Source organism: Biomphalaria glabrata, chromosome 3 (assembly GCF_947242115.1).
Source record: "Biomphalaria glabrata chromosome 3, xgBioGlab47.1, whole genome shotgun sequence".
NCBI lineage: Eukaryota > Metazoa > Mollusca > Gastropoda > Planorbidae > Biomphalaria > Biomphalaria glabrata.
Genome location: NC_074713.1, coordinates 27,148,528 through 27,163,044, shown reverse-complemented (window position 1 = coordinate 27,163,044; position 14,517 = coordinate 27,148,528). Strand labels below are relative to the sequence as shown.

The 14,517-nt window shown below is 42.4% G+C and overlaps 1 protein-coding gene across 8 annotated transcripts in view; it reads right to left on the bottom strand.

The window, feature by feature from the left end:
* LOC106056956 (homeobox protein Meis1-like) overlaps positions 1–14,517 on the bottom strand; it is a 336,165-nt gene that overhangs the window by 151,670 nt on the left and 169,978 nt on the right. For all 8 annotated transcript variants that reach the window (XM_056024290.1, XM_056024287.1, XM_056024293.1 and 5 more), the window contains one exon: positions 2,648–2,692. In XM_056024290.1, the coding sequence (XP_055880265.1) occupies positions 2,648–2,692 (45 nt within the window). The remainder of the gene's footprint in view (positions 1–2,647; positions 2,693–14,517) is intronic.

The window sequence follows — 14,517 nt, the reverse complement described above, 5'->3', positions numbered from 1 at the left end:
CCCAGCTGGTCAAAAGGACATTTTGTTGCCATTTCGACCAGTGGGTTGGCTTTGTATACCGCCAACTACCACCCTTTATTTATACAATGAACGGATGGTCAACCCATGAAGGGGGGGGGGGGAGGCGCCCCTCCCACTATTCCTTTTCTCCTCCTATTTCCGTGGCACAGCCTGGGTTATCAAAGCAACATTTACTGGACATTTTGTCACGTGCGCTGACCACAGATACTGACCCGTGACCTTGGTGAGAGTGCCATGGGAAACCAGTGAAGGCGTCTTGTTCTCATGAAAGATCATTTAGCCTTCATCTTGTCTATTAAACAAGAGCGGCACATATGCTAAACACAGGTCAAAGTGCTTCCGTCACATAAACACAGGTCAAAGTGCTTACGTCACATAAACACAGGTCAAAGTGCTTCCGTCACATAAACACAGGGTCAAAGTGCTTCCGTCACATAAACACAGGTCAAAGTGCTTCCGTCACATAAACACAGGTCAAAGTGCTTCCGTCACATAAACACAGGTCAAAGTGCTTCCGTCACATAAACACAGGTCAAAGTGCTTCCGTCACATAAACACAGGTCAAAGTGCTTCCGTCACATAAACACAGGTCAAAGTGCTTCCGTCACATAAACACAGGTCAAAGTGCTTTTGTCACATAAACACAGGTCAAAGTGCTTCCGTCACATAATCACAGGTCAAAGTGCTTCCGTCACATAAACACAGGTCAAAGTGCTTCCGTCACATAAACACTGGTCTAATTGTTTTCGTCACATAACTAAGTATCAATAAATACAATAGATACGCGGTGTCAGGACACGCGCACTCAGTGTCTGGACACAAGTTTATAGGATATTTAGTGCCTGGACACAGTGTTTGAATAGTCAGTAACTGGACACAGTGCTTGGACACTTAATGTCTTAGCATTGTAATAGTGAGACTATGAGGACATATGTTTATAAATGCGTTTACGAATGTGTTGAAAGAAAAGGCAACTAATTGCGGTATCGAATTAGTTTGAGCAGCCATTTCTTGACATTGTTTTGTGTGTGTGTGTGTGTGTGTAACTGTTTCTCGACACTTCTGACAGCTACTCCCCCTCTCAGCTCTAGAAGGCCTACTCCCCCTCTCAGCTCTAGCAGGCCTACTCCCCCTCTCAGCTCTAGCAGGCCTACTCACACTCTCAGCTCTAGCAGGCCTACTCCCCCTCTCAGCTCTAGCAGGCCTACTCACACTCTCAGCTCTAGCAGGCCTACTCCCCCTCTCAGCTCTAGCAGGCCTACTCACACTCTCAGCTCTAGCAGGCCTACTCACACTCTCAGCTCTAGCAGGCCTACTCACACTCTCAGCTCTAGCAGGCCTACTCACACTCTCAGCTCTAGCAGGCCTACTCCCCCTCTCAGCTCTAGCAGGCCTACTCACACTCTCAGCTCTAGCAGGCCTACTCCCCCTCTCAGCTCTAGCAGGCCTACTCACACTCTCAGCTCTAGCAGGCCTACTCCCCCTCTCAGCTCTAGCAGGCCTACTCCCCCTCTCAGCTCTAGCAGGCCTACTCACACTCTCAGCTCTAGCAGGCCTACTCCCCCTCTCAGCTCTAGCAGGCCTACTCACACTCTCAGCTCTAGCAGGCCTACTCACACTCTCAGCTCTAGCAGGCCTACTCACACTCTCAGCTCTAGCAGGCCTACTCACACTCTCAGCTCTAGCAGGCCTACTCCCCCTCTCAGCTCTAGCAGGCCTACTCACACTCTCAGCTCTAGCAGGCCTACTCACACTCTCAGCTCTAGCAGGCCTACTCACACTCTCAGCTCTAGCAGGCCTACTCACACTCTCAGCTCTAGCAGGCCTACTCACACTCTCAGCTCTAGCAGGCCTACTCCCCCTCTCAGCTCTAGCAGGCCTACTCACACTCTCAGCTCTAGCAGGCCTACTCACACTCTCAGCTCTAGCAGGCCTACTCACACTCTCAGCTCTAGCAGGCCTACTCACACTCTCAGCTCTAGCAGGCCTACTCACACTCTCAGCTCTAGCAGGCCTACTCACACTCTCAGCTCTAGCAGGCCTACTCACACTCTCAGCTCTAGCAGGCCTACTCCCCCTCTCAGCTCTAGCAGGCCTACTCACACTCTCAGCTCTAGCAGGCCTACTCCCCCTCTCAGCTCTAGCAGGCCTACTCACACTCTCAGCTCTAGCAGGCCTACTCACACTCTCAGCTCTAGCAGGCCTACTCACACTCTCAGCTCTAGCAGGCCTACTCACACTCTCAGCTCTAGCAGGCCTACTCACACTCTCAGCTCTAGCAGGCCTACTCACACTCTCAGCTCTAGCAGGCCTACTCCCCCTCTCAGCTCTAGCAGGCCTACTCACACTCTCAGCTCTAGCAGGCCTACTCCCCCTCTCAGCTCTAGCAGGCCTACTCACACTCTCAGCTCTAGCAGGCCTACTCACACTCTCAGCTCTAGCAGGCCTACTCACACTCTCAGCTCTAGCAGGCCTACTCACACTCTCAGCTCTAGCAGGCCTACTCCCCCTCTCAGCTCTAGCAGGCCTACTCACACTCTCAGCTCTAGCAGGCCTACTCACACTCTCAGCTCTAGCAGGCCTACTCACACTCTCACCGACCTACTGACAAAAGAACAGTACTCACCATTTTCTCGTTTCCAAAGAGATGGTCACTAGCAGGAGAAAACACCTGGAGAATAGATCAAAACATGAACTAGCTAACTATTGAATGTATCAAAACATGAACTAGCTACCTATTGAATGTATTTCTATGATTAATAACGATTAGTTTTAACAGAATTTGATTATTGGATATTTGATTTCATTCCTACTGAACTCTCTCTCGTTCTTTTATTACTGTCAGTGACCACAAGTTAAATCTATCATCATAATACTTACTATACAAGCATTACAATAAGTGTAACTTATTAACATTTCAATCATTATATCAGTAACTTTATAATATAGACTATTCCATACACCCCCCCCCCCTCTTCCATACAGACTCCTCCATTTACCTAAATTGTAATTAACAAAACACATTTGACAAGAAGAAACAGAAAACTAAAAAGACAAAAAGTAATGAAACAAAGCAGCAGACGCAGAAAGTTTGCTTCCAATTGTTTCCCCCTTGTATTCAGCTCACTCCAGGCGCCCTTCAGCGCATCTTCTATAGCCTCCCCCCCCCCCCCAAACTCCCTATTATGGCCTAGTCCTCGTTGACCGTATGCCTGCGATCAGCTCAAGAGTTTTGCTCTGAAGGTGCTCGAAATCACTTCAAGCCCCGTACGCCCCAGACACAAGTACCCCGGGGGCTATTCCGATTTCTTCTAGAACCACAGACGAGAGAAGCGGAGGAAGAGGGGGACCACAAAGTTGTCCGTGGCGCTAACATCAACAAAATGAACAACGAGGAGGGGGGGGGGCAACAAGGAAAACAAAATTATAGAGAATAACAAAAAGGTTACAACTAACGAATACATTTGGGGAGAAATAGCCCTCTCGAATATGTTTGCCTTTTTTTAGCACCCCACCCCTCGCCCCACTCTTTATCGGCCCTCCCCTGCCCACAACAACGAGTTCACTTGATCCGCCCCTGTCGAAAACATGCCGTGACCCATCATTACTTTATTTGTTTTTAGTTGTGTGTTGCTCTATTTTTCTTTTTCTTCCACTGGAATGGCGCCCCAGGGGAGACAACAGGTATGGATAGAAGAGTGTCAGGTTGAAGGGGGCGCGCGGGAGGAAATCAGTTCGCTAAACGTGGGGCATAAGAACATTTTTTTTTTCTGTTTCCCGCTAAGACTGTACGATGTTTCCCGCTAAGACTGTACGATGTTTCCCGTCTAAAAAAAATAAACTTGAAAGCTGCAGACTAACTTTATAAACCACATCTCCGAGCAGAATGAATCGACGGTCAGGGATTGGTTTGAACAATACAGTCACACGACGTTAAGTTTACATTTAGATCTAGATAAGTCATGTGTTATGTCATCAGACCAATTAAGCAACTCAATATCATGATCACATTCGATCGATTGTTTACAAATAAGGGATCCGGGTGGGTATGTAATAACATACTTCTATTTTCCAAGGGCAAAGCACTCAACGTGTTCCCAGATATAAATGCTTTGAACATACTATATAGAATAATTATTTTCATATTATAATTTGTTTCGTTATCTGTTTAAACACTCTAGAAGGCAATGGTGTTTTTGTTTTTAAAGATGTCTGAATAATAATAATAACAATAATAATAACAAAGAAAATAAAGCGTTTATGGAAGTTATGCAAAATAACCCTATACCCCATTGCTATATCAACCGAGAGGATAATGACAACTGAACTCATGGATATCTTCGAGGCCCTTAACATTCCTAGGAAGATTCTCGTTGCCTGTCAAAGGGCGGTACCTCTGCAGACCTGCCACATCACCAGAAAATTCCTCAGTGGAAACTGATAAAGGGATTACAATGAATTTTGTTTCTCTTTAACGAAACTCGACCCTGGCAGTGCCAGAGAATAAATAATCTTTCGTTTCTTACATAATATAATAATATTAATAATAATAAACAGCAATCACTACTGGAGATAGTATTAATGTTCACACCAATCTGCTCTCGGTTTACAGTCTCACTATTAATGATCTATTACAGCACACAAAGTATAAGATCTCTATGCTTTAAACACACACACAAAGTATTAGATCTCTATGCTTTAAACACACACACAAAGTATTAGATCTCTATGCTTTAAACACACACACAAAGTATTAGATCTCTATGCTTTAAACACACACACAAAGTATTAGATCTCTATGCTTTAAACACACACACAAAGTATTAGATCTCTATGCTTTAAACACACACACAAAGTATTAGATCTCTATGCTTTAAACACACACACAAAGTATTAGATCTCTATGCTTTAAACACACACACAAAGTATTAGATCTCTATGCTTTAAACAAACAAAAAGTTCAGTTCATCCAAACTTCTGTACACTGGAGACACCAACAGGCTATTTATGGACTTCCCTCCATTTTAATGAACATTTCCAGGACTATTATCTCGCAACCTCTACGTTAAAATAAATTCACTTGAATAAACTAAAATGACAAATGATGAAATCCCACGCCTGGAAGTAGGCTGGACACGACTGTGAAGGTTAAATACACTGGAAGGTTGGGGACAACGGCCTGCACTTCAGGGCCTTAAATACCAATCAAGTACTGCTGCAGACTTACCACGTTTTAAGAATAGTCCTCAATGGACAAGGCAGACTACAGTGAATTTGGTTTACCTTGAAAGTCTCTCCATCCTAGCAGTAACAGAAAAGTGCCAATAGTTGCTCGTGATTGTCTTTTTAACCATGTAACTTTTTCTTTCTTTCCCACAATTCAAGGAAGACAGGCCGCACGTGCACCAGACGTCTGCTCAATAGTATAACCCTATGTCCTCCATAACTCAGTAGTTACAATATACGCCGAGGTTATTTTTTTTTTTTTACAAATAAGTATCCCCCTCCCCTTCCATCCTCTTATCCATTCAGCTCCCCCCCCCCTCAAATCAGTACTCAGTAGGAAGCCAGCCTCTGTTGATCGTCTCCCTCTCTCCTTAATTTATAGCCCGGGACTCGGCATGCGGTGGCAAGTTCAGAACAATGAATATCATTCAAATGCTTTTGTTTTGCTTGCGTGCCTTGCATGTCTGCGTAGGAGAGAGAGGGAGAGACAGAGAGAGAGAGAGAGAGAGAGAGACAGAGAGAGAGAGAGAGTCTGTGTGCAGCAAGGCTTTGTGGGTATACTGATAGAAGCGCTGATACGTTGAACATCTAGATACAAGCGTTGATACGTTGATAGACTCTGATCATCGCATAGAACAAGGCGAGTTGGTTATACACCGTGTTATATTTAGATATTACCCAGAGTTCAGTGGGAGAAAAAATAATTAGCGCCACCCTCTTCGAGGTTAAATGGGATTAGGAAGTCCACTCCCACAGTTGATCGCATAGTTTTTAAAAAACCGAAACAGAAGAAGCGTGCCTAAACAGAATAGTATAAGATAGTTACACACAGAGTGAAATTATTTACGACAGGCGTGAGCACATCACCAAACATGTGACATGTCAGTGAGGCTGAGGTCCGTTATCAGCTGGATAAGTAGGTGATACTAGCACATGATAAGTGCCATGATCAGATCGAGGACGCAAATTATTTGAGATTTTTGAGCAAAAGTTATTTACAGTTATCCTCTCTTTGATACTTAGTTTGAGTCTACGTGGCTTAGAAAAGGTGCAAAAAAAAACAACTAAGATATGATTTTAAAAGATGTAGTTTATCACAATGCACACCAGATACGCCAATAAATTGATATGTATGGATTAGCCTCCAATGTTATGAAAATCTCTTAAAATAAATGTTAGCGTCTTCCATGTTTAAACCTTGGGGTTTTCGAAATAAGCCATTGTTGATTAATGTTCTTCTAGAAGGCACGGTTAATAGATGTCATCAACATTTATACGATATTACTTTATTGTTGTGAATAATGCTGCTCATATAATGAATTATTTTATAATGGTACGTAGCAGAGGGCAGCTAGCACGTACGCTCAGGATACGCTTAATATTTTGATCAAGATATTTTACCACCAGAAACCCTTGTTATGGTCACATTCTTATATGCTAGAGAGTCTTGGACGCTGAATGCAGAGCTAGAGAGGAGGATCCCAGCAATGGAATTGAAATGCTACAGAAAGATCCTAGGTATCACATTTAAAGACCACATCACAAACCAAGAGTTCGAGACAGAGTTACTGAAGCGATTGGACCCCACGAAGACCAACTAACTATCGTAAAAAAAAAAACGCAAGCTAAAAATCTATGGCCATATTTCAAGGTCTTCTAGGCTCGCAAAGACCTTCCTTCAGGGAACAGTACCAGGAAAAAGAAGAAAGGGTAGACAGACAAAGCGATGGGGAGACAACATAAAAGAAAAGACGAGCCTGCTATTTAAAGAGGCTCTATCTAAGGCAAAAGACAGAGAGGAATGGAGAAAGACTGTACACGAATCTTGCATGGTGCCCCAGCTGTCCAACAGACTAAATGATTAGGTAAAGTAAAAAATGTAAAAAAAAAAACAAAAAAAAACCCCGCAATCTATCACATGACACGTGACATGAATCTATTTTGTTGTTCATAAATCTTCCACAAATTGTACGTAAACTGACACTTTAATTCCTAAAGCTGAAGTAAGTAAAAGTGTAGATTGAAAGGAAGCGACCGATTCTTTGTCTGTTGTATGTAGTATAGTAAAAACTTGCTAATTATCACGTGTCATACACTGGACAGTGGCTAAAGCTGAAATTATCGACATGTTAATTTTACTTATCACCAGATATATATTAAGCTTGCGTCATCTTTTGATTGTGGGACTGAGATACAGAGAGAGACAGAGAGAGAGAGAGACAGAGAGAGAGAGAGAGAAGAGGTAGACGGTTATAAGCCTTGCAGCTACAAAACTAAATTTCCTAGTGGTAATTCGGTGATGAGGTGGAAGCTACCGAAAATGACCATGGGATGACCACAGTGGTCAATTAATGTGACGTTAAGGGAAATAGAAATTAGCTTTTTTTTTTTGGCAGTCGACCCTCGCTGACACTTAGATTGACATGTCTACGTAATCCTGACATGACATCCAGTGGTCAGTGCGGTCCTCTGGTGCCTCCGGGGTGTTCCTTGATGATGCTAAATAAATGCTTCTCGGATTGTTACCTTAAACGTTGGGGGGAGGGCGCTCAGATCACTTGAGGTGTGTGTGTGTGGCGCTTATCGTTGATTGAACTCCCCAGTGTACGTCACCCTATGGCAAATAAATCCCAACTCTCCCACCCCTACCTTTCCCTGTCTACGCCTAATGTCACTGGCAATGTACAAGACTGGCCCATAAATGTCACCTGGCATTGCTCCCGGGACGCAAACTCGCCACTAGCGCCCAAGCCGTGGCTGAGGTGTTATGGTGTTTACTCGTGCCAACGCCTTCACTTGAGCGCCCCATCCCTTGCCGTGATTGTCCCCTACGGGCTACACCTATGAAAGATTATCTCATTTCACGCTTAGCGAGAAGAACTCTGCAGAATGAGGTGGGGAGAGGACTCAAGGTATAATAAAATAACAATACAACGGAACGTTACGTCTTGTGACTGGCACCCCGTTATGGGATCGAGGGGCGTAAGGGTGCCTTGTTGGTGGCTCAAGACGGGAGTCAAAAGTTTATGTGTTTACCGTCAAGCAATCAGGGGTGAAGATAAACAATGAAAGGCGAGGTGCTACCAGTGAAGAGACCACCCCTTCCCTTTCCTTTGGGAAACACGACCTTGTTTGTAAAAGATCAGATCGTAAACATATTTGTTTATCTTTTCCTTTTGGCGATCACTGACCACCGGATTGACCACACATCATCATCCCCCCCCCCCCCTCCCTATAGGAAATGTTGACAAGGAGTTGAAAGGTAGTCATTGAACAAAAGGGGAGCTCAACTGGGGACAAAACTATTTCACTTGACTGGCCGCTGTATAGAATAATCTCTGACCAGCACCGGCAACAAGCAAAGTTTAAATATAACATTATCCCCATGTAACAAACCCCCCCAACAAACACACACACATACACACTGCTTGAACTTTTCTGGAAACGAAATGAATATAAAGTCTTTAAATGTCTGTATCAACGCTTCCTTGTTTTTAATCTAAACTTAACTCCAGCACTGTTAGCCTCATATAAACTTAACTCCAGCACTGTTAGCCTCATATAAACTTAACTCCAGCACTGTTAGCCTCATATAAACTTAACTCCAGCACTGTTAGCCTCATATAAACTTAACTCCAGTACTGTTAGCCTCATATAAACTTAACTCCAGCACTGTTAGCCTCATATAAACTTAACTCCAGCACTGTTAGCCTCATATAAACTTAACTCCAGCACTGTTAGCCTCATATAAACTTAACTCCAGTACTGTTAGCCTCATATAAACTTAACTCCAGTACTGTTAGCCTCATATAAACTTAACTCCAGCACTGTTAGCCTCATATAAACTTAACTCCAGTACTGTTAGCCTCATATAAACTTAACTCCAGCACTGTTAGCTTCATATAAACTTAACTCCAGTACTGTTAGCCTCATATAAACTTAACTCCAGCACTGTTAGCCTCATATAAACTTAACTCCAGCACTGTTAGCCTCATATAAACTTAACTCCAGCACTGTTAGCCTCATATAAACTTAACTCCAGTACTGTTAGCCTCATATAAACTTAACTCCAGCACTGTTAGCCTCATATAAACTTAACTCCAGCACTGTTAGCCTCATCTAAACTTGACCCATTCAAATATATAGACTAAAATGTGCTATAAATAATGAGGAACATATCTCAAATGAACACATCACATTCAAAGGGCTAGAATAGAAAGGGGCCAACAAATGTACTGGCAACAAACAAAACAAACAACAAACAAACAACAAACAAACAACAAACAACCCAACTGCAGACCACCAGTATAAATTGATGCTACAGAAGCAAATCTACAACTGAACTGTTCTTGTATACGAAATAGCTCCGGAGAGCTCTGACTAGACAAATTCTTCGAAGAAGGGTAGAACTCTTCTTGGTCTGTAGAACTGCTTGATGTGTCAACATAAAGAGTCATAAAGTCCAAATGTCACACTACACTTTGCCACATAACTTTCTCACGCTTAAGTCCCTCATTAATATTCACGAAAAAAAAACACTTAAGAAAAAAAAAAAGGTATGCACCGTTAAGATAAGCCTCAAGGCACAGTCTACAAACAACAAATTTAACCCTAGATTATTTGAGCAACTGCAAATGATGTCCTAAGTAATACAGTTTTCTATTTATTTTACTCTTGCCTAAAGGTCTTATTTATTTAGGTATAAAAAAGAGTATTTATCGATGGCTCAAAGTTTGGGAAAACCTGTTATCGCCAAAATGTTAGGTTCATAAAAAAATTTAAATTGGTAATTTGTAGAGATGATGACGCGTTATCTGATCGGCGCCCTCAATCACCTCTGCTCAGCCAACGTTGTGCTCCCCTGCTCCTTGTGTTTTAGACAAGACTAGGAGGTAATACTATGCACCTTTTATTTTTGTGTCCCCCTCCTCCAAACCCCAACAAAAAAAAAAAAAAAACATCCATTTATCCCCTCCACTTCCTTTTAATTATAGATTCCAATCAGTCAACTTGGTTATTACATTAAGAGAAACAAACGTTAGGAGAGGCAAAGGTTCAGCGAAACAAAACAAAATAATAAAAAGAAAATATTCGTGAACAAATTCAAGTTGAAGCACAATCTCCGTCGCCATCTTGGACCCTCTAATCCGGGTTTGCACAGTAGACGGAAACTGGTTGAGAGACAACGCATAAGTACTAGCCTGAGGGGACTACGAGTTCGCATCCTTTCCAATTAAATGTTTCTGATAAGTCTGGACAGTGGGTTTAGGGAAAGCAGTTTTTTTTTAATTTCCTATCTAGCATGACACTATTGTGCGGCAACGCCCCTGTGCACCCTAGCAGCACTGACATTCCCCGCCCGAAGAGTTTTTTTAGTCAGGCTATTAAAAGGTGATTAACTCTCTCCCTGGAGATATGGTATGGGGGGGGAGGGGAATTCCGAGGTACGTCCAGTAGGTTTTCAGACTGACCATAATCACTGTAGATTGTGTCCTATACGTCCCCGTTAATAAAGGGGTCACGTGTCTGGTCGAAAAGAGCTGACCACTGCAGCCAATCCTCGAGTGTCGCCTGCTTCCTTCCGTTCCCCTAATCTCCAACTTTTATTTCAATAGTTCTCCGCCCCTTCAGTGTCCGCTTCGCGATCGGTCAATTGGTCATTCAAGTTTTTTTCCCCCCGATGTCATTTTGGTCATTTTCGGGAATGAAGGGTTGGGGTGGAGGTCAAAGAGACCCTCGCATAATGATATCCTGCGACCCCTAAGGGGGAAGGGGTGCGAGGAAGCTCTGGACGGTACTAGAAATGATGACACTTGACGAAGGACGATGGGGGTTTGTCGCGATGGACAATAAGATGAGGCTGGACTAGGGAGGGCAAGGAGCCCCCACCCCAAAAAAAAAGATGCCTCTATTATCAAGAGCGGAATGTGGGCAGCACTGACAGAAGGGGGACAATTCTCAAGGGTGCAAGAAAGGAACAATGCCTTACCGCCCCTTGATGCTACCAAGTGATCCGTCTGAGGCGCTGTCATCGTCCCCCACCGCTTCAACCCCTCTGGCTTCTTCATTGAGATGGGTGCAGGAAAACAATATTGCGACGATTTAGCCAGGACAAGACACTAATTGACTTTATAAAAGCCAGAATTAGAAAATCGCTTATAGAATTAATTGAAAAATGTACCCCCCTCCCCTCCGTTGTTTTGTATGTTCTTCATTGCCACCGAATACAATAAGACGATTTAAACTTAAATTAAGGACATATCAGAGGATGCAGTTGTAGAGGAGCAGAATAATTTAATTATCGACTTTCTTTAAAACTAGGGAGGACCTTGAAGCCGAGTTGTAGCTCAGATCCCTTGCTAAAGTGGGATTTTATTACCATAAGAAAAAAACCTACCAAATAACAAATCTTACAGCTTAAGTATTCTCAACACATACATTATTATTTCAATCATAAATTATTTGCCTCGATGTACACATTATAGACCACATGAAATGACCACTTTATGTTTCTCTACTGGTGTGTGTGTGTGTGCGTGTGTGTGTCCAGACGATTAGAAGTGAAGAGCAGAGGCCGCCATAAAATTGGTAAGTATTAATATTAGCTTCTGCCAACTTAAAGCTGTCAGGCGTGGACAATGAGTTCTTTCAATTTCCCGCCAACTAGCGGAGACCCTTCAAATTATAAAACAGTTCTTCCATTGAGGCTCAGGCTGAAGCTAAGTAAATATTCAAACTCTACACGCCAGGCACATTGGTTTGAAAAGCGGGAGAGTATTTATTTATTTAAGATTTATACTTGCTCTACCCGAAAGACATTGAATCGCGTAATGAGCGTTTAGATTTCAGGTCCTTTAACCTTACCTTTTCCTACACCTTTTCCTCGCCAGAATAATAAATACGCGTCTTTTATTCAAATTTCATAAATCTAATATGTTGCTGGAAGTAGCTTTTATTTCCGCGGCTCCGATATACAAAGAACAGAATAGGCCACACGGTATTACCATACTCCGGTTGTAGACGAAAGTTTGCTTTACTATAACGTCCGATTTTGTCCGTAACAACCGGTGTTTTGTCACCCCAATACCCGCGAATATTTTTTCGTTTCTTTAACTTATTTTTTTTAAACCCCCCCCCCCCCTCTCTCTTCTTTTTCTTACGATTAAATAAAAGATATTTTTATATGTAATGAAAGAAACCCAAAAAGTTTATTTAGAACTTTGTATTTCAACTGATTAGTTTGCAGATATAATAACAAACATTATTTCATATTATCTTGATTTGTCTGGCTTTCCCTACAGCTGAATGCAAATAGAAATTCTATTAAGAGCGGTACTTCATATTAGCATGAGTCGGCGTTTAAGATTGGAGTCAACTCCAGATCGGAGTCACATGCCTAATGTTAAGGATACGATTGTATGTGTTGGGGGGGGGGGGAGGGGAGGTTTACGAACCAGGTGCTGCCTCTGAATAGCCTTTTTTTTTCTGAAGTTGAACGATTTTTTTTTCTCCTTTAGAAACCGTTGATTAAAATTGATTTTTTTTTTTTTTTACATTTCCGAAGATTGCAGGGTCCAAGGCAAATGCCAACTTTTTCACAACCCTTTGTATCTTCTCTCTCTCTCTCTCTTTTCTCTCTCTCTCTCTTCTCTCTCTCTCTCTCTCTCTCTCTCTCTCTTTTCTCTCTCTCTCTCTCTCTCTCTCTCTCTCTCTTAGTTTCTCAGTTGCTAGCCCAATATTGCTCCCCCTTTCTGACGTCAGATCCGATGACATTAACTACTGTATTTATGAAATGCCTTGACTAAATGTCTACATTACTCACGGGGTCACATGCTATACCTTGACTAAATGTCTACATTACTCACGGGGTCACATGCTATACCTTGACTAAATGTCTACATTACTCACGGGGTCGCATGCTATACCTTGACTAAATGTCTACATTACTCACGGGGTCACATGCTATACCTTGACTAAATGTCTACATTACTCACGGGGTCACATGCTATACCTTGACTAAATGTCTACATTACTCACGGGGTCACATGCTATACCTATACTTGGACATCACGACATCATTTATTTTAGTTCAACTTTGAAGAACACATGTCTTGTCTTGTCTTGTCTTGTCTTGTCACACTGCATACTTTAAGCGACATGTCACAACGATCTTTTGGTTGTGCGGTAAAGCGCTTGCTTTCCGAACCGGAGATCCCGGGTTTAAATCCTGGTGAAGAAGGGATTTTTTATTTCATGATCTTTGGGCGCCTCTGAGTCCACCCAGCTCTACTGGGTACCTGACATTAGTTGGTCAAAGTAAATGCGGTTGGTCGTTGTGACATCCCGTTAGCCGTGGGCCACAGAAAGAGATGACCTTTAAATCATTGACCTTTAAATCATCTGCCCTAGAGATCGCAAGGTCTGAAAAGGAAACTTTACTTTGACTCTACCAGTCACACAATACAAAATAAATATGAGAGATTACTTGAACAGTCCTTCTTCTAAAAGAATGATATAAGAGTTCTGATTTACTAAAGTCAAGCAATGGTGGGTATGTACTTCAGGGTACATTCCTTGTTTTGTGTTGTAGTCTCATATTTAACTGTACAGCAGTCCATAGTGTGCATTGAATCAATTGTGTCTATTTATGAGGCCTTTCTCGTTCAAATGTTCAAATATTACAGACTTTTAAGATTCAATCTACACAATTTCTTCCATTGCACTCCCCATAAGGTTTCAAAAACACTGCCCGGCCGCTCCCCCCCCCTTTTCACCACCACCCAAAGTGCCACCTCTCTCTTTCACTAATAGATATGACTTGAATTCAATACAGACCCTACCGATACCGAACAGTTCAAGCTTCCATTCAAGCAAGGATACACGGACGTTACCACAAAGGTTACCGTACGGTGAAAATTAAAAAAAAAAAAATGATACGAAAAAACTACAATCTGTATAGGCTGGTGAGGAAGGTGTAATGTAAGGTTGGTACTTTGCGGTGGTAGCGCCAGTATGTGAGAGGCTCGCGGATTTCAATGCATCTTTATCCACAATGTGCCCGACGTAAAAAAAATAAATTGGGAAAGATTTTGTCAATAGCGTGACCGGGGAAGAAAAATGGCAAATGTAAAAATGAGTATCGGGAAATATATGAAGAGCTATTTTAAAAGTCAAACACTTTCCTGTGACTTCGGCAACGAAACAAAATGATATTTAATCGTTTTATTTTTATTTTTTTTTTTCATTTATGTAATGCAGCGAAATTTTAAA